At 57.2% G+C, this 27,798-nt stretch overlaps 3 protein-coding genes and 1 long non-coding RNA gene across 7 annotated transcripts in view; all 4 read left to right on the forward strand.

Annotated features, from left to right (window-relative positions):
- LOC121060215 overlaps positions 1-1,253 on the forward strand; it is a 30,854-nt gene extending 29,601 nt beyond the window's left edge. Inside the window, exon 10 of the long non-coding RNA XR_005814756.1 lies at positions 97-1,253. This is a non-coding gene — a long non-coding RNA (uncharacterized LOC121060215). The remainder of the gene's footprint in view (positions 1-96) is intronic.
- A 6,268-nt stretch (positions 1,254-7,521) lies between these two features.
- MATK (megakaryocyte-associated tyrosine kinase) lies at positions 7,522-15,756 on the forward strand. Of its 4 annotated transcripts, none has more exons than XM_040537836.1 (13): positions 7,522-8,169; positions 10,856-10,912; positions 11,267-11,380; positions 11,529-11,644; positions 11,922-12,141; positions 13,220-13,313; positions 13,413-13,478; positions 13,638-13,737; positions 13,847-13,931; positions 14,032-14,105; positions 14,193-14,388; positions 14,877-14,963; positions 15,071-15,756. In XM_040537836.1, the coding sequence occupies exons 2-13, from the start codon at positions 10,904-10,906 to the stop codon at positions 15,251-15,253; spliced, it is 1,344 nt and encodes a 447-aa protein (XP_040393770.1). In that variant the 5' UTR covers positions 7,522-8,169; positions 10,856-10,903; the 3' UTR covers positions 15,254-15,756. The 4 variants fall into 4 exon arrangements, with proteins under 4 accessions (XP_040393770.1, XP_040393769.1, XP_040393771.1 ...); XM_040537837.1 differs by lacking the exon at positions 7,522-8,169 and adding an exon at positions 9,625-9,913; XM_040537835.1 differs by having other exon boundaries at positions 7,632-8,169; positions 10,856-11,380.
- A 712-nt stretch (positions 15,757-16,468) lies between these two features.
- On the forward strand, positions 16,469-17,799 carry LOC121060227 (complexin-3-like). The gene is made up of 3 exons (XM_040537838.1): positions 16,469-16,620; positions 17,157-17,244; positions 17,581-17,799. Exons 1-3 carry the CDS (start codon positions 16,469-16,471, stop codon positions 17,797-17,799), a joined length of 459 nt encoding a protein of 152 aa, XP_040393772.1.
- A 7,629-nt stretch (positions 17,800-25,428) lies between these two features.
- On the forward strand, positions 25,429-27,722 carry RAX2 (retina and anterior neural fold homeobox 2). Its single transcript, XM_040537613.1, has 2 exons — positions 25,429-25,671; positions 27,279-27,722. Exons 1-2 carry the CDS (start codon positions 25,429-25,431, stop codon positions 27,720-27,722), a joined length of 687 nt encoding a protein of 228 aa, XP_040393547.1.
- The last annotated feature ends 76 nt before the right edge of the window (positions 27,723-27,798 follow it).

Here is a 27,798-nt window from a genome sequence, read left to right on the forward strand (position 1 = left end):
TTCTTAATTCTTTGTTCCTTCAGTTTTGCTGTTAAAAACCTGAATGCAATATGTTTACTTTTGTGATGTCTTTTTTCTCATATCTTGCATTGTCAGATGAACCTGGGCTGCAACATGTCCATTAGAAAGATAAGTTGGATGCTTTGGAGACTGACCAGTTGGCAGTAAGATGATGTTACAGCCTGTGCACTGGTAGAAAAGAAGAGCAGTTAATAACAGTTGACAAGGACTCTTTAGCAAATGTTCCTGGCAGTGGTATACTGGAGATCACAACTGCAAATAACTTTTTCAAAGTACTGAGAGATGTGATCTGCATTTTATTTATGAATATATTTCTATCACTTTAAACACAGAAATCATGCTGATACTGCTCACTTCTTAATAAAGAGGTTCATCAAAGTGAATGAATACTTCAAATGAGGGTCCAGTTGTCTTTAAATATGTTACTTGTTTTAAGTGTTCCTATCTGCCATTCTGTCCTCTGTCACAATTTGTGTTCCGTGTGTAGAAAACCATAGAACTTAATGTAGCATGTGGAATTGTGCTGTGTGTAACTCAAGCCCTCTTCCATTCTGTCTGCTCAGTTATTCTCAGTTTGGTAGATAGATGGATCATTTACATATAATTACTTTTCCATTAACGTTTAAAATTTGCCTGATCATGCTGTTTCTTTGCAGTGAAAGCATTTACTTTCTTGACCAACCCAGAATAAGCAAACATTAAGATCCTACAGTTATTCATGTTAAATGTAGTGGAAGAGATTTGAGTACTAGACTAATTTAGTTTCTGTAGCGAGCCTTGCCTGAAACTTCTGTGGCTTGTTACAGAAGTTTGAATAAGAAATTTACATTACTGGTTAGCATGTAGAACTATTTTACCAGTACAGTCACTCTGAACTTGCATCTCTGTCCTACCTATTCCTTAGCTCTGTTACTTGTTTGCTGTGGTCTGTTACAGCATTTCCTACTTCATTCCTAACTACTTCTACAAAATGAAGAAACTCAGGAGGATGGAGGCAATTGAACTTTCTCCTCATGGCATAAAGGAAATTGTTTCTGTAGAAAACTACAGCTTACGATTAAACTCATTGTTTTAACCTACCCCCACCCCCTAAAGCAAACAAACAAAAGGAAATCTCAAGCCCCACGTCAATTTCTGGCTATAACATTTCTGTCAAAAGCTCATTATATTCTCAATAGAAAGACCTCAGCGACTTCAGCTCAGACACCAAATTTTTAACTTCTTGTTTTCAAAGTAGCTGGCTTCTCAAACTTTTCAGGTGAGTGTTCAGGTGAGTGTTGAGTAGCTTTTTACAATATAAGCCTAACTGCCATGGATGATGATGATTATGATCCTTTAAATAACTTAAAGTACTAGCTTCCTGTGTGTGTGTGTGTAGACCTGCATATTTCCGTGTATTTCCTTCATACAACTGCCTTTATTCCATTTAGGTTGTTACCGTTTTATCTCTTTGTTCTCCTAACATGTCTTAAAAATGCTACCTTGCAGGAAAAAAAGGGGGGAGGGGTAGGGCAGTGAAAAACACTGGAATGAGCTTCTTGCTATCTCCCAAAAATACATTTAATGCGTGCAATAAAAGAACAGACATCAAAAGCAACAGAGGGTGATGGAAGTGCAAAGAAGGACAAAAAAGAGGAAGAAGCTGCCTATTAATGCTACTGCACCTATAAAAGTGTTCATATGGTTCAAATTTTTCTATATAAAGAGGCCCTGTTTTAGTGTCATATTGGACAATTTTGATAACTTTTTGTTGAAATCATGTACTATAGGTAATTTTAAATTGTACTATAGTCACTACAGAAGTTGCACTATGCTATAATAGTGAAGTTGCCTATAGCAACGGTTCCTTGCCTTCTGTTATGTCTCCTCCTCCTCCCACTCCCTCACAGCAGAAGCTTCCCATAGCAAAATAGGTGAACAGGCAGATGCTTTTAAAAAAAATAATAAATAAGGGGGAGGGGATATTCATCTTCATCAGTGTGTGGTAGTTTTACCTTGCTAGGCAGCTGAACTCCACCATAACCGCACTCTCACGCCACCCCCCCAGAAGAGGAGGGGAAGAAGTAAAGGAAAGAACAACTCATGGGTTAAGATAAGGATAATATAATTAAAGGGAAAAATTATTATTAATTAAACAATTTAACTAAAGGGAACGGGGAAAAGGGAAGGGAAAAAAACAACAACAAAAAGGTGAAGGCTCTGTGGAAGTGCAGAGGAAAGAAATTACTCTCTGCTTCCCACAAATGAGTGATGCTTGACCATGTCCTTGAAGCAGGGCCTCAACGCACGTAGCCGTTGTTTGGGAGGACAGATGTTTTCACAACGAGAGCCCACCCCTTCCCTCTTCTTCCTTTTTCCACCTTTTATTGCTGAGTGTGACATCGTATGGTGTGGAATATCCCTTTGGTTGGTTTAGGTCAGCTGCCCTGGTGATGTTCCTTTCTCACTTTTTGCCCATCCCTAGCCTGGTGACTCTGGGAGGGTTAGAGAGAGTCCTGATGTTGTGCCAGCACTGCTCAGCAGCAGACACAACACTGGTGTGAGACTAGTGCTGTTCTAGCTACAAGTGCAGAGCACAGCACTGTATGGGCTGCTGCAGGGAACGTTAACATCCCAACCAGACCCAGTATACAGTGTGGCATACAAAAGGAAGTACAAGATTATTGTGGGTTCTTCATACATTTACTTTATTACTGTAGATTTCAAGCCTCAGACTGGAGGCAGTTTCTAGCCTGGTCTGAAGTGTCTGAAACTGTCCCAGTTTGCTATGCATGTCCCCCCACCCCTTTTGAAGAGGGGATCTTACACTTTGGGGGCTACTATCTGGGAGCAGTGGGGTGGGTGTGGGATCGCACAGTGATACGTAACTGCTTGCTTAGGGCCTTTTTGGTGGTTTTGGCAAAGCTAGCCAAGCAAATGTGCAGGTGACAGCCTGTAACATGGCTTTAGTGTTGTCATAACATTAACTGGAAACAGGTTACAATGGTGAAAAACAGAGCTACACACTTTTGTTGTTTGATGTGATGTTGCCAGTTAGCCACTGGATTGTCACAGATTTCAGCTTCACACACATTCATCACTTAAACTTTGCTTTCAAATTGATTTTCACATTCTTTCAGGTTTTTTAGAGTATTTTGGACCTCTGGTTTTTAGGACTTCTTGGAAAAAAAATCTGGATTGTTTATTGTAAAATAAATCTGTTTCTTAGGTACCTTTGTTATGGGTGTAAAGCAGGCACCATTTAAATATCCTGGGGTAACAGTTATAAGCAACTTAAAAATATATGTTTGAAGAGGGATGCATTTTCAGTACTTCCATAGATGTTTAAACTAGAGGCATTGTTGTATTTCACTAGTACAGTGCAGTGTTCTGAACTGAAAACTGCTCGCAGCTACCTGGCTGTGCTGCAGCTGTTGTCATCCTGCCGTGCGGTTAGTGTTGCTGTGACCTCACACTGAAGCCTTGCTCTTATCTTCCTTTTGCTATACAGTTACCTTGTCTACTTCTGGTAACCGGAAGGATTTTCAAGTGTTGAAATGTGAGTGATTTCTAGCCTTTTCATCTAGAGCAATCTGACCTTAGTCAGATATAAGTCTGATCAAAAGAGGATGAAACGGTTCATAGAATATCCCAAATTGGAAGGGACCCATAAGGATCATCGAGTCCAACTCCTGGCACCACACAGGTCTACCCCAAAATTCAGACCATGTGACTAAATGCAGAGTCGAAACGCTTCTTAAACTCTGGCAGACTTGGTGCAGTGACTCCTTCCCTGGGGAGCCTGTTCCAGTGGGCGACCACCCTCTCAGTGAAGAACCTCTTCCTGATGTGTGGCCTAAACCTCCCCTGCCTCAGCTTGACACCATTCCCATGGGTCCTATCACTGGTGACTCCTCGTGAGGAAGCTGCAGGCCGCAGTGAGGTCTCCCCTCAGCCTCCTCTTTTCCAGGCAGTCCAGCCCATCCAAAAAGCTTCCACTCCTAAAACCTTCACTCATTAGAAAGTAAAACCATCAGACACTGCCACAAGTGCTGCCAGAGTTGAAAGCCACACTATGATACCGAATTGCCAAGGTTTAGTTGATGTGACAGTCCTGATCCAGCATGACATGGACTCCTGCAAAGACCAAGAACTCAGCTGTGGGAGATCCCTGTAAGTGTTGTGTGTTGTGTCCCAAAAAAGTCATGATAAGTGTGGACTGAAGCCTGCTGTGTGAAACAGCTGCCACCACAGCGTGGTTTGGGTTAACGAACGGAGGCGGCAGCTGTAGCAACGTAACTTGCACTTGTCCCTTGAGCATGTTGAATCCGCTTTCTCACTGGGACACAGATTTGTGCAAAAGACTTTGCCCTGTAATGGTTTAGTGGCCACATCTCTGCTGTCTGTGCTGTTCCTTAGGGCTGCTGGGCAAGAAGGGGCATCCCTCTTGGAAGCGTCATTCTGGCTCCTGGTGATGCAGTGAGGGGTGTTCAGGTGCACTGCAGCACCTGGATCCCATGTTCTCTGCAGCTGCTTGGGGCAGGGTAAGGAATCATTCAAAGCTCCCGCTGACAGCCAGGGTGAAATAGCCTTCCAAATGATTCTCCGTGCAAGTGACCCAACAGCACCACTGTGCTGAATAGAAATCTTAGCTATGAAAAGAGGCATTTGATCTCAGTGGTGTTGTCTCTAAATGCTGGAGGTTGGATCTCAAAGACCCCAATAGCATTCTATGCTGCCCTTATGAGCAAGCAGCCTTTCTCAATGGCTTGGGGTGGTGGTTTAACACCGAGGGGCAGCTCAGCACCATCATGCTGCACTCTCACTCCTTCTCGTCAAAAAGATGGGGAGAAAATGTGATGGAAAAAAATCCCATGGTTTGAGGTAAAGGCTCAACTATTGCTGTCATGGGCAAAACAGACTCAGCATCAGGGAGATCATCTTAACTTACTGCCTGTTGCTAAATGACTAGAGCAGTAAGAATTAAAAGCAAACTAAAGACAACTTCCCCCATTCACACGCTTCTACATCCTCCCCCCAAGTGGCACAGGGGAACGGGGGCTGCAGTCTGTCCGTAACGTTTCGTCTCCGCTGCTCCTTCACAGTCACCCTGCCCCTGCTCCACGTGGGGTCCCTCCCATGGGATGCCGTCCTTCCCGAACAGATCCTGCGTGAGCTTCCCACAGGCAGTAGCTCTTCAATAACTGCGCCCACACGGCTCCATACCACGGGGTCCATCCCCCAGGAGCAAACTGCTTCAGCACAGGCAGCAGCTCCCCCCAAACCCCCTGCTCCTGCGTGGGCTCCTCTCCACGGGCTACAGCTCTGGCCCGGGGCCTGCTCCTGCAGGGGCTCTCCATGGGCCGCAGCCTCCTCCAGGCCACATCCACCTGCTCCACCGGGGTCTCCTCCACGGGGGGGCTGCAGCGTGGAGATCTGCTCCATGTGGGACCCACAGGCTGCAGGGGGACAGCCTGCTCCACCAGGGGCCTCTCTGCAGGCTGCAGGGGAACTGCTGCTGCGTGCCTGGAGCACCTCCTGCCCCCCTCCACTGACCTTGGTGGCTGCAGATTCCTCTCTCATTTCTCATACCTCTCTCCCAGCTGCTGTTAAGCAGGTTTTTTTCCCCTTTCGGCAATGTGCTCTCCCAGAGGCACAACCAGCATTGCTCATGGCTTGACTCTGTCCAGCAGCAGGTCCCTTTTGGAGCTGGCAGGAGCTGGCTCTGATCTGACCTGGGGCAGGTGCTGGGCTCTGCTCACAGAGGCTACCCTGCAGCCCCCCTCACCAAGCCCCTGCCATGTAAGCCCGACGCACTTGGCTTACTCAAGGTCAGCACGGGAAACCAGGTCAGCCGAGTTGCACTCTGGAGGTGCCCATTTTTCCTTTGGCTGTGCAGGGAGCCAAAGGGTACTGGGATGTTTGGCTTTAGACACTGCGAGGAGAGGTAAAATGAATCCCCCTGAATTGTCACAGAGGCCAGGTAGGGAAGAGTTATCTGTTTTTGTCGTGTGTGCTGCCATTTTCCAACTTCATTCTTAAAGGCTTCAAATGCAGGGCAGATTTCTCAGGCTACGTCACATTTCTGGTGAATGCAACTGCATTTTCAGTGTGGACTGAGGACAGAAGAACAGGCAAGGAAGAGCCCACAGGCTGCGGTCTGCTAATGTCCAAATCTGTGCTGGGAAAGCAGTTGCTTTTTCTGTATAAAATGTGTTGCTGTTCCTAACAAATCTTGCTGCATGTCCTTCCTCTGCTTCGTTGGATAACTTTTGCCCTTTATATTGCTGCTCCTCTAGTCCTGCCAGGAATGACACCGTTCAGCAACTTGTTGTACAGGACATCGCGTGTGGGACTCACCCACAGAAAGGATGCCAGGAGGAAGACTGAGAAGTGGTTAAAGCCTCAGCCCAGCATGTGAGAAGAACTTTTCCCATACTGTTGCAAGGTAACTCAGGAGCTCTGGAAGTTCTAACACAATCTTTCTGCTTTGACTTGCTGTTGGCTGTGTTAGAGGTACCTGGGAACACCAGCGATTCAGCTGTATGGGACTAAACAGGGCTGTGCAGCACAGATAACTGAACTGCTGCATCAGAGAGGGGAGAAAGGTGGTTTTGAGGATTAGTATTAAAGACTGAGGCACTTGATGGCTGGTAGATACCTGAGAAAGAAAATGGGAGATGAGTCCAACTCCAGCAGAAGCAGTGGGAGTCTTTTTGTGGCCCACACAGCAGGACAGGGAGGGCCCATTTATTACGTCTGAGCACGTTGTTCCCTCTGTGTGATGCTGAGTTCTTGGTCTGTGGTCACATCTGTAACAATGACTGGATGTGAAAAAAAAAACAGAAGTACAAAACATCTCTGTTTGTTGCCAAGAGTAGTGCTTAGACCCCAGGAGATCTGATGCTGAGACCCAGGAGTGTGGCACAGGGACGGTGAGGATGCACACGTGTTTACTCTCTAGCTTGAACAGACCTGGCATCTAAGGATCCATCCATACAACTCCAGAGAATAATGCAAGGAGTGTTTCTTGGGAAACATACCCTAAGAATTCTGTGAACACATCTGTCCCAGTGGTTTGAGGAAGCAGTTTGTTGGTGGAAAAATATAACCAGGAGCTGAAACCGTTGGCCCGTTTGGAAGGACTTCTCAGCTGTACTGGGAGTTGTACCCAAAGAAATGAAATTCCTTGGGGTCATTCTTTAAACAAATAGTTTTCTTACTTCTACACTTCCTTTTTCCTTGAACTGACAGTATTTTTAAAGGCTTAAGCATATTTTTTATTAAAAAAATAAAATAAAAACTTGAATGGAATGTGTTTGCCTGAAACTGCATTTTCTTCTTTCTCACCATTTTGCCCTGAAAATTAGAAATATTGAATGTAAGTATGAAACTGGTCTCTCTGATGAGCTACAGAGGCAATTGCTTCCTCTCCCCTAGTTGTGGATGCTGGAGGATATAGATAAGCCACTGCCCTTTGACAGTGGTGTTCATTTAAAGCTCCTTCTGGGTTGTACAACTGCCCCTCCCAGACTGCCATGTGTCTGTGTGCGTTTTTATCCCCAGTAGAGCAACAAGGCACAGTCATTCTCCTGGATCAGCCTCCCCTAAATCTGTCGGAAATTGGTACTGAGACAGGATTAGGCTCCAGGCTCCCTGGTCCCACCACGTCCACTCCTGAGTCTCCCCAGCGAGCTGCTGGCACCATGAGCACCTGCAGCTTGGGTTGATGCACTGGTGGCGGCTTCCAGCGGTAGCAGCAGGTCTCTCATTTGCATAGTGGAACATTAATTTTATGTGAGAGCTACACAATGCTGCAGGGTATAAGTTCTGATGATCATTTCTAGCAAGGGTGTGGATTTGTGCCGTCAAAGGGTAAAAGTTGTTTCAAGCATTGTCAAATAATGAGTCAGCTCTGATTAATGTTTGACTGTGGAGGCGGCAGGCACTAGGACCTCCAGGACGTTACATCTGCAGCCCTAACCAGAAGAGAAATCAGGAAATAACGCAGTGTCTGTTTCTGGGACTATGCCCTTGAAAATAAAGCTTTGCTGCTCCATGTGAAAGGGAGTTTATTCTTCAGGAATTTGGGAATTTGAGTCCAGACTTAGCTGCGAGCAGCTCCAAGGCATCGCTGCCACCAAGGCCCTGCATGGACGTGGCTGGGAGGTAAGTGCAAGGGTCTGCTGGAGTTGCTGAGAGCAGCTGACGCGTTGTCATGTCTGCTCTGCCGGCGGGGAGGGATGGATGTCATGTTATGAGGACTGCAGTTGGTGGGGAAAATGGCCAGGTGTTGCCCGTTTTTCAACAAGTGATCTACATCTACCATTTGTCTTGGGGACCCTTAGTGCAGCCGGGTGTTGATAAAATGGAACCTCTCCAGCCCGTGTTTCAGAGGTGTGTGTGCAATATGTCCGGCTCACATTGCAGTACAGAGGTGCAATCTGCCAGTGTGTATGTCACCCATTCCGCCTCTGTGCTGTTGCATTGTGGCAGCTCTTCCTCCAGCTAGAGTAACTCTGAGCACTGGAAACAAGCCTGAAATCTGTTTTGGGGTCAGGATGGCTCCACCGAACCCAACCAGGCTTTTGTGTTTCTCATCATTGCAAATGCTTAGGTTAACTGGTTAAAAAAGTGTAGAACAGCAACAAGAAAAAAAAAAGAGGGGGGCAAATGTATTCTCCTAGGCTTTTTGCCCATGCACCCTGCTTGTGGGAATGCTCATTCCGGTGGTGGGAACTTGACGGGCTGGACATCTCCACGAACAAACAGTTGCTCCAGTTTGAGGCATGTGAGCGGCACCAGAGGACCGTGATTCACCAGCGTGCCACAGGTGGCTGGGTGGAGGTGCTGGCCGGGATGGGTCGGGCACCCCGAGCCTCCCAGGCCGCCCAGTGCCAGTGGGGGAGAGGAGAAGTGGAGCCCTTGGGCAGCCTGAGCAGAGCACCCCACCCTTCAAGCACCATCTGCACATGTGGGCAGGGCTGCACCCAATGTGGCTGTCCTGGAGCAGCAGAAAATGAGGGACAACTGTCGGAGCCGCTGTCATCCCTGCTGGCGCGTCCCTGTGCCAGTTGCATTGTGGAGAGGGGTATGGAGCAGAGCCCATCCTTCGGCTCTGTGCCTAGGAGGTCCTCACCCACCCTGGACGCGTTACACTTGAGCTCAGCTGCATCACAGCACCTCGGGCTTTGGCGGAGCCTGCCAGGGAGCAGCCACCTTTGCACCTCTGCCCAAAGGCTTTAGTCCAGCAGGGTAATACATGTGGCATGGATGGGCAGGACAAGGGGAGGTCTGAGCTAGCTAAAGATGGCTTCTGGAGCAGATACAACTGCCGCCTGCTAATATTAGGCTTGCCACAACTGCAGCTGTCCCTTTCTTTTGTTGTTCGGGATGGGGACAGGCACAGCAAGTCCTCAGATCCTTGTCGTCACGGCATCAGGCTGGGGATTACCACTGGTGATGCAGAGGAGTGACCATGACTCACCCTCCAAAAGAGGAATAGAGCGGAGGGTGACATCGCTGCTGCAAGACGCTGAGCGAGCCTCATGCCTCCCCCAGCCCGGCAGAGCCAGGGAGGCATCGTCCTGCCCTGGCTGGAGGTTCCCACGAGGCCACCTCTGGGTTTGCTCAAGAGGTGCAGGTGCTGCTGGTCCCAGACCCACCTTGCCCGTGCTCTCATGTCAACTGAGCACCACAAAAATCTCTTCCCCCTCCTCAGACATTTCTCTTCTCTGGAAGCCAACGCTTCTCTGGCTCCTTTGAGGTCTTGGAAGCAGAGAAGTGCTGAGCTGCTGGGACAGCTTCGTGCTTTCTGGTTCTTGGGTAGGAAGGAGCAAGGTGGGCACAAAGCAGCTTTGCCTACGTGGGATGTGGTCTTATCAGATGGCGTCCTTGGTAGAGCCTGAAGCATGTGAGTCATTTGTGTGCTGAGGAATCCCACCTTCTCTTAGAAAAGGAGTGAAAACATCTGCCTTACAGCGATGGGGAGAAATTTCTAACAGCACGATGGATCTGGAGGAAGGGCGCTTTATTATGCTTTATTGTGAAGATCCTGGTGGATTGAGGGATGGTGCTATGATCTGGGGACGTCATGCCACCCAGGATGCAGGCTCGGTGTCACAAACCAGTGTCATGGGCTGTCCTCTGGCACTGTTTTGTCCCCTTCAGCCATCTGTGCTGCCTCTGGGCTCTGCTTTCACTGCTTGGGGCTTTCCCTGGGGACTGGACATGACCGAGGGTCTCTGCCCAATGTGCCCACAGGCACTAGGGGCTCCCAGGGGGACAACTTGGTGGCAGGGGACCATGGGGACCTTGTGTGATCATCCTGGGGCCAGCAGATGTGACAGTCCCGCCTCATCCCAGCCTTGCCCGTCGGTGTCACCCCTCGGGCAGGCAGTCCCCACATCAGTGTTGCCACATCCCATGTCTGTGGGGACCCTGCGCCTCTCCCAGCCCCGGATCTCGTGGCCCCAATGACTGAGAGCTGCAGAAACAGGAGGTGAAAATGCCAGTTTCTGGTAAAACCACATCTTCCTGCTGTTGCTGTGATGGCCTCGCAGCACCGGTGGGTGGTGAAGCACCTCTCCGATTCGCGAGGCAGGGAGAAGGGGCAGGGAGCAGGACACCTGCATCCTGTTCCCACCTGGGTTTGGGGCAGGAGAGTCCCCAGAACACACGCTGTGGTTTTGCAGCCCACTCCCGTGGTCCAGGGCTGCCCTGGGCCATAGAGGCCTTGGTGGAGGTGGGGACCTTGGTGGAGATGGGGACAGCGGTGGTGGCCTGGGACAGTGCAGGCCATGGGCTCTGGCTCGGCCCCATTCCTCCACAGCCCTGCTTGGTTTCCTCTCCACAGGTGACATCGGGAGAGGACGGGGAGTCCCTGATGCACTGACGGCCGAGCATGTCTGGGGTGAGCGGGGCTGCCAGCTGCAGGGGCTGGCTCCTGACCGCGGGGGCCTTTGGGCACGGCCCGATGCCTCCACTTCCCCCAGGGGCATCAGCAGCACCGTCCCCTCCTGCACTGGCATAGGGGTGCCAACATCAGGGTGTCCCATCCCACCAGGACCACAGCGGGGTGCAGGGGGGGTCCGTGCCCCGTGTCCCTTGTCCCTGGTACCATGTCCTATTTCAACGGTGCAGTCGTTCTGGCCAGGGACCGGGGGGTCCACAGGGCTGGCCCTGATGTCCGTGGGAGGTGGAGGGGGACGGGCCTAGCCTAGCCCTGCCCTCGCTGCCCTTGCTGATGCTGCTTCCTCCCCTGCAGAAACACTGGCCCCCAGGGACGCAGTGCGTCACCAAGCATGACCATAACAAGCCCAAGGCCGGTGAGCTGGCCTTCCACAAGGGAGATGTGGTCACCATCATCGAGGCCGTGGAGGTGAACCTGAGGGGCACGTGGGGGCCAGCCGTGGCCATGCAACGGAGGGGAAGGGACCCCAGGGCCATCGGCTGAGCTACCGGAGCTGGGACCACCTTCCCCGGGGTACCCCTTGCCTCCCCCTACCCTGAGACCCTCTCATCCCCAGGGCAAGGGCTGGTACCGCGCCAGGCACAACGAGAGCGGGCAGGAGGGGCTGCTGGCGGGCAGCGTGCTGCGGGAGCGCGGCGCCATCCGCGCTGACCCCAAGCTCAGCCTTATGCCGTGAGTACAGCGGGGGTCCCAGTGGCGGCAGAGAGGGGTCTGGTGTGCGTGGGGGCAGAGCAGCCCTTAGCCCTGGCCGTGGGGGGATTTGCTGGAGCAACACCTGGCTTCACGGAGTTGTGCCCACCCAGCGCAGATGGGCCTGATTGGGAGGGGGGTTGTGCAGTGGGCTTGGCACAGCCTTGGTGGGGTCTCTGCTCTTCCTGTCTTACTGCTGGTGCCCTGTCCCCACGTCCCCTGTTCCCATGGTCTCTGTCCCCACGTACCCTGTCCCCAGCTGGTTCCACGGGAAGATCTCAGGGGTGGAGGCAGTGCAGGAGCTGCAGCCTGCCGAGGACGGGCTCTTCCTGGTGCGCGAGTCCGTCCGGCACCCCGGCGACTATGTGCTGTGCGTGAGCTTTGGCAAGGAGGTGATCCACTACCGCGTGGTGCACGAGGAGAACATGCTGAGTATCGACAGCCAGCACCGCTTCTACAATCTCATCGACATGATCGAGGTGAGAGCCCCCCCAGTCAGTGAGCTGCACTGGGGGACTCCAGGGCCGGTCCAGCCCAGCATGTGGTGATGGAGAACCTGTGGGGTGACCCCGACCCACCTCATGCCAGCACTGCCATCCATGTGACAACATGGGCACCTCGTCCCATGGTACTTGGGAGCTCGCTGCTGCTGCCTGTGTTCTTTGCTGGGTTTTGTTCAGTGCAGTTCTCCACCCCGGGAAGTTCTCCCAGTTCCCCACTCGGTTTGGGGTGCAATGGACGGATCCAGGATGCCCTGGTGTCCACAAACCAGCTGTGCCCACAGCATGCCCTGCCCAGGGTTGTGTGTCCCCTGTCCCTGCTCCTCTGGTGCTTCATGCAGCAGCGGAGCTTGGGGCATTTTGGAAAACAAAGCTCCTGACAACCTCTGCCCCCGTGCCCTGGATGAGGCCTGAGCCGCGCTGAGGCTCAGAGGCGTTTTGCTGCAGTTCTCTCCCCCCAAGCTCTCCCTTCACCCGCTCACCCTGTGGGACTCCCAGGCTTCCTGCTGTCGCTGAATTTATCACCAGCTCTCATGCTTTCAGCAGGCTCTTCCTCAAGATCTGTCTCTGCCCTATCTCGTAACTCTTCCACGTCTCGCTTCTGGGGTTTTGTACTGCCATATATTTTCCTCATTTAGACACAACTTCTGCTTTCAGACCAGCCCTTTCCCCGCTCAGCTGCCCCAGCCCTGCTCTGTAACCACTACGGCTGTGCCGCTGTTTCCGCTTCACCTCTGTAAACCCAACTCGGATGTGTTGCTCCCTCCAGGGCCGGGCTGTAGCACCCGCAGGGTTCAGCCCCATCATCTGCTGCCCGGCTCGCCAGTAGCGTCCCGAATCCTCACCTGGTCGTAGTGTCTCCCTGGCCATGCCCCATGGAGACCAGGGCTGAGATGCAGGCTGAATTTCACACAGCCAGAGCAGGAGGGGCTCTGGGCACCTCAGGGCCAGATGGAGGTGGTAGCTTTGGTGGTAGGGGCCCATGGAGCATCCCAAAGCCATTTCCTGGCTCTGCACCCACCACCTGCCCCAGCCTCATCTGTCCCTTCCTCTGCAGCACTACACGAAGGAGCAGGGAGCCATCTGCACCAAGCTGGTGAAGCCCAAACCAAAGACCGGGATGAAGTCAGCCGAGGAGGAGTTGGCCAAAGGTAGGGGATGGTGGGAGAGGATCAGGTCTGGGTTTTGGGGAAGGAGGTGGCACAGCCCCACTGGTGGCCTTGTTGACCTGTCCTTGCACCTGTTCTCAGCCGGCTGGTTGCTGAAACTGCAGCACCTCACGCTGGGAGACCGCATCGGGCAAGGCGAGTTCGGAGGTAGGTGAGAAGATGGAGACAGAGATCCCTGAAGGACATTCCCCGATGTCCCTCCTGGGCACTGTCCTGGGGCTTTTGGGGTCTCAGCCTGGGATGTGGGGAGTGGGACATGTGGCCAAGGGCTCAGCCCCATGACACATGCCCCGTGTCCCCTCCCAGATGTCCTGCAGGGTGAGTACATGGGGCAGAAGGTGGCTGTGAAGAACATCAAGTGTGATGTGACTGCCCAGGCCTTCCTCGATGAAACTGCTGCCATGACGTGAGTGCCTGGGGGGGCACTGGGGGGACACTGAGGGGGTATGGCTGGACCCTGCCCCACGACCCAGGCACAAACAAGCACCCCCTTGACTACGGTTGCCTCCTTTCAGGAAGGTCCGGCACAAAAACCTGGTGCGTTTGCTTGGCGTCATCCTGCACAACGGCCTCTACATCGTCATGGAGTTCATGAGCAAGGTGAGAGCGTGTCCTTGGCCAGCAGGACCCATCGCTGCTCATTTTTTTGGACAAAATCCTTGGTCTGGGGCTGAACTAGGTGTTTCTCCTCCTCCATCAGGGCAACCTGGTGAACTTCTTGCGCACGCGGGGCCGCGCGCAAGTCCCTACCCAGCAGCTCCTCCAGTTCGTTCTGTAAGTGCCCCCTCCCCTCCACACCGCTGGGACCAGCACTCTGCATCCCCCTGAGAGGCACACGGTGACGCTGCCTCGCCACCACAGGGATGTGGCCCAAGGCATGGACTACCTGGAGTCCAAGAAGCTGGTGCACAGGGACCTGGCTGCCCGCAACATCCTCATCTCCGAGGAGCATGTGGCCAAAGTGAGTGATTTCGGCTTAGCCCGGGTCAATCCCAAGGGCGCGGACACCACGGTGCTGCCCGTGAAGTGGACGGCTCCCGAGGCCCTGAAGCACAATGTGAGTGATGAAGGGAAGGGAAGGGGAGGGAAGGGGATGGGGAGGGCAGGGAAGGGCAGGGGACGAGAAGGGAGGGGAGGGGAGGGGAAGGGAGGGGAGGGGAGGGGAGGGGTCCGGGGGTGGGGTGGGGTGTCCTAAAGCAGCTCATCCCATTGGGTCCCCCTTCCCATACCCACCCACCACCTCCCACCAACTCATCCCTGCCCCACGGCAGCTTCTGGTGCCACCAGCCCATTGTCTCCCAAAATTTGGCCTTTGTCCTGAACTTGGGGTGTGGGGGGGATTTAGGGCATCTCCTATGGGATGCGGCGGGTGGGGACAGCCGGGTTGGAGCTGGAGTCCTGGTGGTGAAGGAGGGCCAGGCCGGGAAGTCGCAGCCCGATGAGGGGGAGGACAGCCCCGGGAGCAGCAGGAGGTGAGGGCACAGCCCTGGGGAACCCAGCACAGCCCGTACCCAGCTGCAGCCTCCCTGCCTTGTGCCGTGGCAGAAATTCTCTTCCAAGTCGGACGTGTGGAGCTACGGGATCCTCCTGTGGGAAGTGTTCTCCTTCGGCCGAGCACCCTACCCCAAGCTGGTGAGTGCCAGGGGACACTCTGGGTCATGTCCCTAGGGGATGGATGGGAGGGGGACATCCCAGCTCCCCCTGGCCAGTGGGGTCCCAGCTCCCTCCTTCGTTCCTAGAGCCTGAAGGAGGTGACAGAGCTGCTGGAGGAGGGGTACCGCATGGACCCCCCTGAGGGCTGCCCACCTGCCATCTACGCACTGATGAAGAGCTGCTGGGAGATGGAGCCGGGCAAGCGGCCATCCTTCAAGAAACTCACAGAGAAGCTACAGAAGGAGCTGAAGCACCTAAGGGACGTTTAACCTGCGTCCTGATCCCAGAACCCATGGCTGGAAGCCCCCCAGACCCACCGGGATAGGGAGCAGCATGGAAATGAGTGGCCAGGCAACCTGCGTGCTGCTTTCTCCCAGAGCAGATGGGGCAATGGTTTGGCAGTGTGCCCTCCTCCTCTGGGGTGGCCGAAGAGGATGCAACAACCTTCCACCATCCCTGTACGGGTCTGTCACCCAGCCACACTTGGGGCCACCTGGAGCGGCGGCAGGGACCCCGACCCACCAGGCTGCAGAGAGCAGCCCCGCAGGGGTGCTGTGCCCATGGCCCCCTGTGGGGTCCCTTTGACCCGCCCCCCCCCCCCCCCCAGGTGACAGGTGACAGGGGACAGGACAGGACATCCCAGCCTGCTGGAAAATGAAACCCCAACCCTGGCAGAGCCCTGCGCTGGCACAAAATGGAGGCCCAAACACAGCCAGCTCAACTGCCTTAATTATTATTATTTTTTGATTAAACCAAAGAAATTAGTTCAACAGCATCTTTAAGTCTCCAGTCTCAAATTAGTGCTCTCTCTTACATGGGGCTGAGCGCACCAAAGCACGGGGAGGGGCGGGCAGGAGCTTCGGCCCTCGGAGACCCCCACGCGCAGCCCGGCCCTGCTCCGCTCGAGGCTCTGCATGCAGCCGGGGATTATTCTTTTAATCAGAGTCTGTATGGGAATTGCTGCATATAGATTACGGGAGCTGGACTCGTCCTCCAGTGGTGGGAAGCTCCCAGCTGCGCCGGCTCGCAGGCAATCTCGATGTCTTGGTGGAGCAGGGATTAACGGGGCCACAGGGCTGCGCGTATGTGCGTGCCCGCCTGCTTCCTCCTTTCCCTTCCAGTCCTTCCACCCTTGATTGAGTTTTTCGGCTAATCCTCTTCTGTGTCCTCTGCGCTGACTTCTTGCAGCTCTCACCCTGCTGAGCTGGGTGGCTCTGGGTGCCCACGGTGCCAGGCAGGGTCTGAACCCTCCGTCAGGGCCCGTGCAATGGGGTATCTCAGCGAGGTATGGGTCCCCAGCACCCTTGGGTGCAGCGAGAGGCACAAGAAGGTCTTCCCACCCCGGTGGCTGTGCCTTCCCCTCCTAATGCCTTAATCCAGCCCTGATCCGCGGCGCCCCTGGGTCCTGCTGACCTTGCAGACACTGGCCCCGGGCAGGACCCGGCTGGGCACCACGGGGCACAGGGCACTGCAGCCACCCACCCATGGCCGCCTTCTTCACGGCAGCCCTGAAGAACCTGCGGGGGGGTGAGGAGGCGCCCAAGGCACCCCCCAAGGACACCAAGGCGGCCACTCTGCCCAATGGCATGTCCCGCGAAGAGTTTGAGGAGTACCAGCGGCAGCTGCTGGAGGAGAAGTAAGGCTTTGCCGGGGCTGTGGGGTCCCCCACGCACTGGGACCAGGGTGTCATCCACCACGGGTTGTCCCCTGCCTGGATGGGATGGGGACAGGGAGGCAGGGGATGGGAGCGGAGGGGGTGCTCAGTGATCCCTGCAGTACGAGAGGTCCCAATGGTGCAGGAAGTCCCCATGGGTGCTGGCACACGGGCTCAGCACACTGCAGGTGGCCAGGGGCAGGTGCCTGGTGCCACCCTCACTCCAGCACCCGTGGAGCCACGGGACAATGGGCACAGCACGGATCCCCTCCCCTGATCTGGGTGATTTGGGGGCCTCAATTGGGACAGCATCAGGGAAGCGAGAGGCCATAGAAGCAGCAAGTCCCTGCCACAAATGTAACTACTGGGCTGGAGGGGCAGGATGCGGCCCCTGATGACTGCCTCACGTGGACCTTTGCACCTTTGGACGGGTGTAGGCACGCTGCAGGGCTGGGGTGCAGGGTGATAAGTGGGGGTTTGGCTGGGGCAGGGGTGACAGCGTGGCGCCCGCTGTGCAGGATCGAGCGGGACAAGTCCTTCGCGCACAAGAAGGCAGAACGGGCGGCCGTGCGCATGCACCTGCGGGACAAGTACCACCTGGCCCAGGTAGGGACACACGCAGGGTGCCCTGAGCCCCCCCACCCTCCCCGATAGCCCTGGGCTGGGTGGCTGCTGTCCTCCCCCACCACCCTGGTCCCCTGGGATGGGAGATGATTCCTGAAGAGGGCAGCAAACAGCTGCTGTCTCCGTCCATCCGCCTGTCTGCCCGCACACGTGTGAGCCCAGCATTCCCAGTGTGGGACTGGGCAGCCCCAGCACCCCCGGTGTCCCACAGCATTCCCACTCCTGGGTATCCCAAAGGGACCCTGCTCCTCCCTGTCCCCCCCAAGGCTGGTGGCACCCGGTCCACCCGCGGCCCCAACCTCTCCCACCCGTGTGCAGGATGAGCGGGACGATGCCCAGCTGCACGTGGCGGGCGGCACGGTGGAGCTGCCGCAGGAGCTGGCCGCCATGGTGCGTGGCGAGGAGGAGGAGGAGGAGGAGGAAGAGGAGGGGGCCTTCGCCTTCCTGACCAAGCTGCGGGAGATTGATCTGCCGGCACTGCGGGGCCGGGCGCTGGGCACCGTGGACGAGGTGAAGGAGAAGTGCTCCCTGATGTAGTGCCAGCACTGGCAGAATCGGGCTAAGCCCCAGGGAGCGGGCGGGATGTGGGCATTGCGGGTGCCCGGTGCTGTGTGCCATGTGCCCCAATGCACTGCCTGTGTTTGGGGTTTTCCTCCCCCAAATTATTCCCTAGGGCTTTCTGGGGCACTGGGCAGGGACACCTAGGTCCCCTCCCACCACACTGGCCAAGCCCCAGCGTCCCAGGTGCCACCCCCCAGCCAGGGCAGGCAGTGGTCCCCAATGCTCCTGCCACATCTTTCACCAGCCCTGGGGTTGCCCACACTGTTTGGATCAATAAAGTGGTATTTTGCAGGACTGGTGCTTGTGCCATACAATGCTGTCTGCGTGACCCCCACCTGCACAGTGCCACCGCCCCCAGGGCTGCCCCATGGGTGGGCAGGGCGGGGACAGGGACACCCCTGCAGCCCGCCGTGTCCCCATGCCGGACACAGCCCCATGCCCAGCACATTATTACCTTTGGTCTCCACAACCCCAACCTGCAGGATCCGTCCCCAACTCCTGCAGGAGCCCCCAGGCACAGCTGCCCCCAGCCGCATGCAGGAACCAGCAGGACCTGGTGTCCCCACCCAGGGCATCCCTGGGGACAGGGTCCCTGCTGCCTCCTGCCCACCCCAGGGGCTCCCCACTGCCGGGCTCACCAGCAGCGCGGGCTTAAACGCCGCCACGCGGGCACCCGCGCCGGAAGGCTGCAGGCTGCTGAGATCACTAATACCTGCCTATTTTAGTGAGGTCTAATCTGCCTGAATCGCCTGTCCCCGAGGGCTAAGCTAGCTGAACCCTTGTAAAATGTACCACCAGCACTGGCCCCGAACGCCACCGCCCCGCTGGAGCCGGCCCGGGAGTCACGCTGTGTGTGCATGAAAGAAAGGACGCGCTGAGCCGCCTCCATCCTCCCCACGCCGGGGCCATCTGCTCCGGAAAGGCCCGCGGGGACGGCGCTGCCGCGGGCTGCCCACAGTGGCGGGGGCGAATCCGGTGCCGGTGGGGTGGGCGCCGCAGCGCAGAGCCCGTTGGCTGCAAGTGCCACAGGTCTCGGCCACCCCAGTGGCATGGGGGGTCCCTGGGTGCGTGGTGCTCGGCCCCTCAGGTCCTGGTGCAAGGGGCTGGTGTCTGCTGGAGCATCCAGGCATGGCCGGTGGCACTGCCGTCCCTGCTGTCCCCACCATCCAGTTGTCACCACTGTCACCGCCACCCCTCCTGTCCCTGTTGTCCCCACCATCCAGCCATTCTGCAGGACTCGCAGCATCTCCCATTCGGGCACAAAAATCAACCTGTGTTGATCGGGATGGGGCCATGTCTCCCCAGCGGCCCCCGGCCAGCTCCTGTTCCTACCCCATGTCCCTGCTCTCTCCGGGTGCCAGCCTGTGGGATGGCGGCACCAAGGTCCCCAGGTAGCCTGGCCCTGTCCCCAGCCCAGCTCCCAGTGCTCCCAGCGGGGCTGCGCAGGGCTCCCAATGCCGGCTGGGATCCAGGTCAGGACCCTCTGCCAGGTCTCCCTGGCTAATCGTCCTGCCACCCCCCCTCCCCCCCGCTGTCCCCACACCGCCACCTGTGCCTCGGCACCCTTTTGGGTCACCCCTGCCACCCACCCACCCACCCCAGGCCTCTTAATGAACTAAAAAAGTGACAAATCCCCGGCAGAGCTGGTCACGTGCGGCCAGCGGCCCCCGGCCCCGACCCCCGCCCCGGCCCCACCGCCCCGGTAAGCTGACGCAGCGTCTCTAAGCGTTAGCAGCTTTGCCCGCTAATAGGATTAGGGAGGTTTAAAACTGTCATTTGAGTGAACTAAACCCCCTGATACTCTGCATTGCACCTTCTTAACCAATTTGCCTTCAATTAGGGTAATTGGGAAACTAGCAAAGAAGTATAGCATTAATATTTTAAAGTGATGAAGCGATTACAGGCCTTGGACGAGGAAGCAAATCAATTTGCTATCTGCTCCTAAAAGGCAATTATAATCATTTGTCAAATCAGCCTGCTGGCCTCCCCCGCCTGTGTGAGCCAACACCTTAAGGCGGTTTAGCGGGGCCGGCTCCGCGCACACGGCCCTGGTGGGTAAATCCAAATCCGGGCAGCTGGGGCGGCTGTGCCCGCGCCTCGAACCAGCCCACGGGTGGTCCTGGTGGGGTGTCTTCAGGCACAGGGGGCTTGGGGGGCTTGGTGCACTTTGGGTCACTTTGGGGCTTTCGGAGTGTTGGGTATCTCTGAGAAGCTCCATGAGGGTCCGCATGTGCAGGTCACCCTGGTGGGGGTCCTCCTGGGACAGCTCTGCATGTCGTGTCCCCATGCCTGTGCCAGGAAGCCACCATGGGCCACCAAAGCAGGGGACTGGGGTCCTTTCGCTGCCACTATGGTGGCCCACGCAAGGGCACATTGGCACAAGGGCCAGCTAAAGGGGCCCCTTTGCACCCATGTCCCCATGGCCTGGGGACGTCCCCACCACCCTCCAGCAGCACTCAGGGGTGCTCCTGGAGCTGGAACCCCCCATGCGGGAGCAGGCAGCAGAGGGGTCCCTGCGGCACTGCCCGGTGCGGCAGTGTGACCCCATCCCCAAGGGGCCACATGTCCCCGGAGTGCAGTGCCACGCTGTCCCCATGATGCTGTCAGCCTGTTCCTGTGGTGGTGCCACACTGTCCCTGTGGTGGTGGCACGCTGTCCCAACAAGTGTCACGCTGTCCCCAGACGCTGTCAGACAGGGCAGGAGGGTGAAGGGAAGTGACACAGAGATGGCTTTAGGGTCCAAGACCAGACACAATGGCAGTGGCAGTGTCCCACCGGGGGCAGCTCCATGGGCTGGCACAGGGGGGTGCACACGGGACCAACACCAGGGCTGACTGAAAACCTTGTGGTTACATTTGGCATCTGAAAGGGGAACTGTGCCGAGGAGAGGAAGAGAGTGGGAGGAAGCCGAGACGGCGGCCGAGAGCTGCAGTGCTCGCAGATGGAAGGAAGAGGCTGTTGGGAGAAAGTAAAAGTGAGCAGAGAAGGAGAAGGGCAAAACCCTGCAGAGGCCGGGTGGGCAGCACGGGGAAGGGGCTGAGCTCAGGCAGCACTGAGCCCCAGGCACCCAGAGGACCTGGGTGGCAGGGAGGGTCCCTGTCACAGTGCTCACAGCCCCCACCCAGCTGGGGTCCCCAAGGGACGCAGGAGGAGGGGGACACTGAGGGATGGTGTTTCTGCCCCCCCCCCCCCCACCCCACCGCAGCCCATGGCCAAACCCCATGGATAGCCCCAGAGTGGGTCCCCCATGCTCTGTCCCCGTGCCTGGTCCCCAGAGCCAGTCCCTGTGCACTGCCCCAAGTTCATGGCTTGTCCCTGTGCTTGGTCCCCATGGCTGATGTGACATCCGTGGATGGTCCCATAGCTGGTGTGACATTCATGGACAGTCCCACTGTCGGTGCCCATAGCTGGCCCCATGGCTGGTCCCCATGGCTGTTGTGACATTCATGGTGGTCCCCGTAGCTGTCCCCACGCCTGCCATCCATGGCCGGTCCCCACACCTGGCCTCCCCCTGGACCCCACACCCACTCCCCATGGCTGCCCATGGTGCTCGCCCCCTGGGGCTGGTCCCCACGCACCTCTCCCCGCTCCTGGTGCCACTGCTGGATGTCACACCTGTCCCCATGCCCGGTCCCCATTGCCCGTCCCCACCCAGGACCCAAGCATGCAGCATCCCAGGGAACCCATGGGGGCCACACACACTGCCACCAGGGCCACCCCCGTGTCTCCGTCCCCTCTGGGGGGGGACACGGCCACTGGAGTGTCCCCACCACAGCAGGGCCGGGCACGGGCTGCGGCCCCCAGGCCCATCCCTGGGCCGCGGCGCTGGCAGAGCCAAAGGAAATTGTTTCTCTCCCTCCTCCCCCCCATCCTCTGCCTTTCTTCTCCTCGCCCCGTGTTTCTAATTCTTTTTCCTCTCCCATAATGAGGGGATTACAAGGAAAACTCCAGCAGGACGCCTTTGTGGGGAGACAATCCGAGCGGGGAAGGCAGCGCGGGGCTTTGTGCGCCCGCGGCCCCCCCGGCCCGCCGGGCGCTGGGGGGACATTTAGAGCAATTACTTGTCCAGAAAGTAACTGTCAATCATTCTTAGAGGGGAAGGCCTCCAATTAATAACCTCGTCTTAATCCTTTGGACTCATTTCCAATCTGCGGGGCCTTGGTGACATCTGCAACACTAAATAAAGATTCTCCCGAGCCTTAGCACGGTGGTTCTGTGACAAATAAGAAGACTAGAGGCAACTTTGGCTGCCAAGCTGCAAGATTGGTGAGGTTGAGCCGCTTGTTTGGTTCCCAGGAGGGGCCGACAAAGTTAAATACTCCTGGAAAAGCCAAGTTGGGCCCAGCAGGTAACACCGTTTTATTCGAATTCGGGAGAAAGCGCCGGGGGAAGATGCTCCAAAGAGAAACAGGCCGGCCCTGGGGTGCACCCGCGGCCAGGGCTGGATCCTGGGCCCTGCCCCAGGGGTGTGGGAGTGGGTGTTGGGTGCCCCAAAGCTGCCTGCTTTGCACCCCTGGTTGCCCTTCGGTGTCATGGCACCGAGTGCCACTGCTCCTGGTGGGCTCTGCGCTGCCGGCTCGCGCTGTGCCGGCTGCCGTCAGGGTCCGGCCCCGGCCCCGGTGCCCACCGGCACCCAAAGGGGCACGGAAGGGGAACGGGTGCCAGAGCAAAGCGGGGCGGCCTCAGGCAGGCTGCAGCACCCACAGGCCACGGCACCGCCTGAACGGAGGGTTTTGGTGCTTTATTCATCTCGCCGAGTCTTTCTGGCACTGGGAGAGCTGGGGTTTGCCCAGTTTGGGCTCATTACTGCCTAGTTCGGGGCTTGTCGCTGTTGCTGTTTGCTTTTCTGGTGTCTGTGATGAGGAGCAGACAGCTCCACTCCAGCTTGAGGCTGCGGCGGGTCCGGGCATAAAGCAGAGAAATGCTGCCTTGGCACTGCCCAGTGCACTTTTACAGCCGAAACCCCCAAATTGCTGCCGGGACCACCACGGCCGCGGGAAGCCCTCTGGTCCCCGACGAGCCCAGGCAAGCCGCCCTGCCGCCCAGCTGGGTGTGCATCTGGGGGATGGGGGGCTGCGGGGTCCCCTTGAGCTGCCAGGTTTTGGGGCCAGCAGCGACACCCGGGACTTCTGGCTTGGCCATGGGGGTGCATGGACAGGGCCGGGGGGGGGGGGGGCCACCCGCCCTTTCGGCAGGGCCTTCGGGCACCCATCAGAGTGACACAGCCGGGGAGCGGTGCTGGGGAGCTGGGGGGCCTTGCTGTGATGCCGCCAAGGATGAGGTGGGGCAGGGGCAGCCACGGGGCACCCACAGGCTGCAGCGCTGCCACCCCGCTTGGCGGGTTGTGATTTTCTGTAATTCCCATGTTTGTTACTCCTGCTTTTGTTTGGCTCTGTTATTTTTTCTGTTCTTCTTTTATCGCCACTGATTCCCACTCCCACTCCAAGGATTTGTTTTCCTCTTCTTCCTGTTTTTTTTTTTTTGTTGTTTGTTTGTTTGTTTTCTTGGCCTCCCTTGCTTTTGGGTGGGGTTGGGGGGTGCTTGGGGCTGCCCCCAGCCTTGGCCCTTTGCTGTCCCCAGCCCCCATTGCCCAGCTCACCCCAATCCCTGCACTTCTCCGTGGGGTCCTGGGGGGGGCTGCAGGTGCTCACCCCTCTCCCCTCTCCTTGCAGGTGTGGAGCTGCACAAATGAGAAGCGGGTGAGCACGAGCGGGATGGCGGTAGGGGTCCTTTCCCCTCCCTGTGTCCCCAGTTCCAGGACACTCCATGACCCTCACACGGTGACATTGGGGCCCTGCTTTTCCCAGCGCCCAGCAGGGCACCCCAGCGCTGCAGCACTCAGCAGCCTGGGTCCCATGAAGGGACTGCTGCCTGGGGCAGCATGGCCGGACCCAGGCCCAGTCAGAGACCTCGGGATGATGGGGCACCCTGCGTGGGGCCGTGGGGTGTCACCCAGAGCTATGCACGTGTGGCATGTGCTGCATGCGGACCCTGTGCATTTACTGCATGCACTGCACATGCAACACACTGGCAACGCTGTGCACTGCACATACCGCACACACAGCCCCTGTGCGTGCACTGCATGCATTATATGTGCTGTAGACACAGGCACCACACACTCTGCACAGTGCGCACATTGCACACACACGCTGCATGCTCTGAGCATGCTGCAAATGCCTTGGGCAGTGCACACAGCCCCTGCGAGTGCGCTGCACGTGTTACACACACTGCACACAGGGGCACTGCCCAAATTGTGCAGTGCACACACGCTGCACATGCACAGTGTGTGCTCTGAGCATGGTGTGCATTGGGCAGCGCACACAGACCCCGGGCATGCGTGGCACACGTTGAGTCTGCTACACATGCTGTACACATGGACACTGCACTTGCTGCACACCGGTGTGCACAGTGTGCACTGCACAGCACATGCTGCATGCTCTGCGTGTGCGCTCGTTGCATGCACTGTGTGCACTGAGCACAAAGGCACTGCAAGCACTGTGCACAGACACTGCATGCACTGTGCACTGACTCATGCTGTGCCCACATGTGCATGCACTGCGCTCCTCGCACACCCTGTGAGCTGTGCACTGCACATGCAGACTTTGCATGCTGCACCCGTGGCACATGGACACTGCACACTGGGCACACGCTGTGCACTCTGCATGCAGTGCGTGTGCAGCAAAATCCCCCCCCCCCCCCCCGCACATGCACACACACCCTGCTCGCACACAGGCACCCACTCAGCACCCCCACGCTGCACAAGTCGCACCCTACGCTCTGCGCACTGCACGCTCACACCTTGCTGCGCACACCCCCAGCATCTACACCTGCCTGCAGTGCGTGCATGCTGCCGATTCACTGCACGCTGCACCCTGCACACACACACACACACACACACAAACAATGCACAGCACACGCAGACCCCCCTGCGTGTGCATAGTGCCAGCAGCCCCCAGCTCCCTCCACCAGCTGCCCACCCAGGATCCCCAGTTATTCCCTTAGCGAATTAATTGATTTTCCCCCTCCCTCCCTGTGCCCGCTTGGGTGTTTGCTGAATTTTTGGGGCGATGCAGGGCCGAACACCTTCCCCTCGCAGAAACACCTCGGGATTATGGCTTTTTGCCCTATTCCTCTGTCTGACCACATCCCCGCGGTGGAAAGGGGCCCTTAATCCCTGGCGAATACCACAGGAAGATTTCAGAAGCTGGATAAAAAGCTTAAAGATGCAACATTGTAAGGGTTGAAAACACTGATAAACATGCAGAAAAAAGGATATTAGCTGGGGGACGGTGCTGGGCCGCTTTTGCCCTGCCTGGGGACTAGAATGGGTTCCTGCAATGATGTGGGGCTGGTCTCGAGGGACAGAGCAGAGGAGCGGGGCTGGCAGGGGGACCTGGCCAGCTCTGGTCACCTCCAGGCCAGGCAGGGAGGGGTTTGCATTGGTTTTCAGGGCCGGTGGCTCCATAAAATTCCCACACAGGTATCACGGGGCTGGCCCATCCTCCTGTCCATCCGCTTGTCCCTCTGTCCCAGCCGGGGTGCATGGAGGGGGGGTTCCGATGTCCTCACCCTCCCCAACACCTCCGTCCCCTCGCAGGCGCCGAGATGTTCCTGAATAAGTGCGAAGGGGACCTGGGCGAGCTGCGGAAGCTGGGGGACAGCGAGGGGACCCCTCCGGCTGCCGCCGAGGAGGAGCAGCCCAAGAAGAAGCACCGGCGGAACCGCACCACCTTCACCACCTACCAGCTGCACGAGCTGGAGCGCGCCTTCGAGAAGTCCCACTACCCCGACGTCTACAGCCGCGAGGAGCTGGCCATGAAGGTCAACCTGCCGGAGGTCCGCGTGCAGGTAGGGGAAGCACCTGCTGGCCCTGACGTGTCCCCTGGGTGCTGGAGGGCTTTGCTCGGTGCCCAGCTCTGTGCCTCAGTTTCCCCATTGCTCAAGGCAGGGGCAGTGGCACAGCCATGGAGTGGGCACGGGGCCGTGCCACCTGTCCTGCGTTGCTCCAAGTGTCAGGTCTCTGGGCTGGGGTTTGGCTGCGTCCTGCTCCCCAGGGGCTCCCCAGTTCAAACAGAGTGTCCCAAGGCTCAGTTTGGGGCAGGGAGATGGGCTTTGGAGCTTTTCCCCCCACTGTACAGAGAGGTCAGGGATGCTCATGTGGGTCCAGCTGGTCCCATGGGAAAGGAGAAAACCTTCAGCAGCTTGTGACCACTTGCAGCTCCTCAGAGCCAGGAAAGCTCGAAATTCTCATCGATTTGGGGGTTTTAGGCTTTTCAGAGCATGGGGCACAGGAAGTTTTGGCTTCCCAGGCTGCAGCACAAAACCCTGCCCTGGGTGGGGGGGGCTCAGCCTGGACCAGCCCCTGCTGCGAGCGTGGGCAGTGAGGGTGCACTCCCTCTTGCCTCTGGGTCTGAAAGCCCAAGAAAGGGCAGAGGAAACCAAAACGATCAGAAGTGACAGAAAAACTGTGAGATGGCCAGAAAAGCAACCCACTGACACGTGAACTGAGTTTTCCAGGCCTCAACTCCATTCCTTTTTGCACATCAAGCAAGTCTAAGACAATGTGGCCTTTTCCTTGGAGCTCCACACCATCAGGACGCCTCTGCTGAGCTGCCTGAGCAGCGACCAGTTTGCACCAGTATAGCCCAGTAGGAGCCATCCCCTTCTCAGTCCAGGGGCTGACACCTGCTGCCTCTTTGCACTACAAGGCAGGCTGGGCTGTGCCCCATGCTGCTGGGAAGTCTGGGGACGTGGGGACCAGTGCTTTAAGCAGCAGCTCTTCCCAGGTCCGGATGGGTTTTAGTGCAATTCAGCTTCTAAAAGCTTTTACCAAGTGGCTTTTGAACACCACGCAGCGTTGTACCAACAGTGTGCGGTGTCGCAGGGCCAATGGCAGCGTCCCCGTGGCGCAGCAAGAGCAGGGGCTGCACGGTGCCACCGCTCCCGTCCCACGCCGGAGATGGGTTCGGTTCCTGGGGTTTGCAGGAGAGGTTTAGCAGAGGTGCGTGGTGTGACAGGGACTGCTGGAGCCACAGGGGACACAGCACGTGGGCACCCTGCTGGGGATACCCCGCACGGGGCACAGCACGGGGGGGCACCTCGCACGGGACGGAGCACATGGGGCACCCTACACGGGACATAGCACGTGAGGAACCTTGCATGGGGTGTGCCACATGAGGAACCTGACATGGGACATGGGACACAGGGCACCTTAAATGAGGCATGCCACATGGGTACCCTATATGAGACATGCTACATGGGGCACCTTGCATGGGACATGCCACATGGGGCACCCTACACGGCCCACAGCATGTTGGGCACCCTGTAAGGGACATAGCACTTGGGGCACCCTATAAGGGACACAGCACGTGGGGCACTCCCCATGGGGCACGCTGCGAGGGACAGGCCGGGCATAGGGCGTGCACTCCGGGGTCACTCTCACTGTCCCCTGGCAGGTCTGGTTCCAGAACCGGCGAGCCAAGTGGAGGCGTCAGGAGAAGATGGAGGCCAGCTCCATGAAGCTCCACGACACCCCCATGCTCTCCTTCAACCGGCCGCCCATGACAGCCAACGTGGGGCCCATGAGCAACTCCCTCCCGCTCGACCCGTGGCTGACGTCGCCCATCTCCAGCGCCACCCCGGTGCACAGCATCCCCGGCTTCATGGGGGCCCCCCAGGCCCTGCAGCCCCCCTACGGTGGGCACTCCTTCCTCAACACCCCCCCGGGGATGGCGCAAGGCATGCAGCCCATGGCCCCCGCGCCCTACCAGTGCGGCCCCCCCTTTGTGGACAAGTACCCACTGGAGGACGTCGACCAGAGGAGCTCCAGCATCGCCTCGCTCCGCATGAAAGCCAAGGAGCACATTCAGACCATTGACAAAACCTGGCAGCCCATTTGATGAAAGCTTACCCGCCTCCCCGCCCCCCCCACTGCCCCCCCCCCCGCAGGCTCCCGTCCCCAGGCCGTGTGACACC

The sequence above is a fragment of the Cygnus olor genome, chromosome 26 (assembly GCF_009769625.2).
Source record: "Cygnus olor isolate bCygOlo1 chromosome 26, bCygOlo1.pri.v2, whole genome shotgun sequence".
NCBI classification, from domain to species: domain Eukaryota; kingdom Metazoa; phylum Chordata; class Aves; order Anseriformes; family Anatidae; genus Cygnus; species Cygnus olor.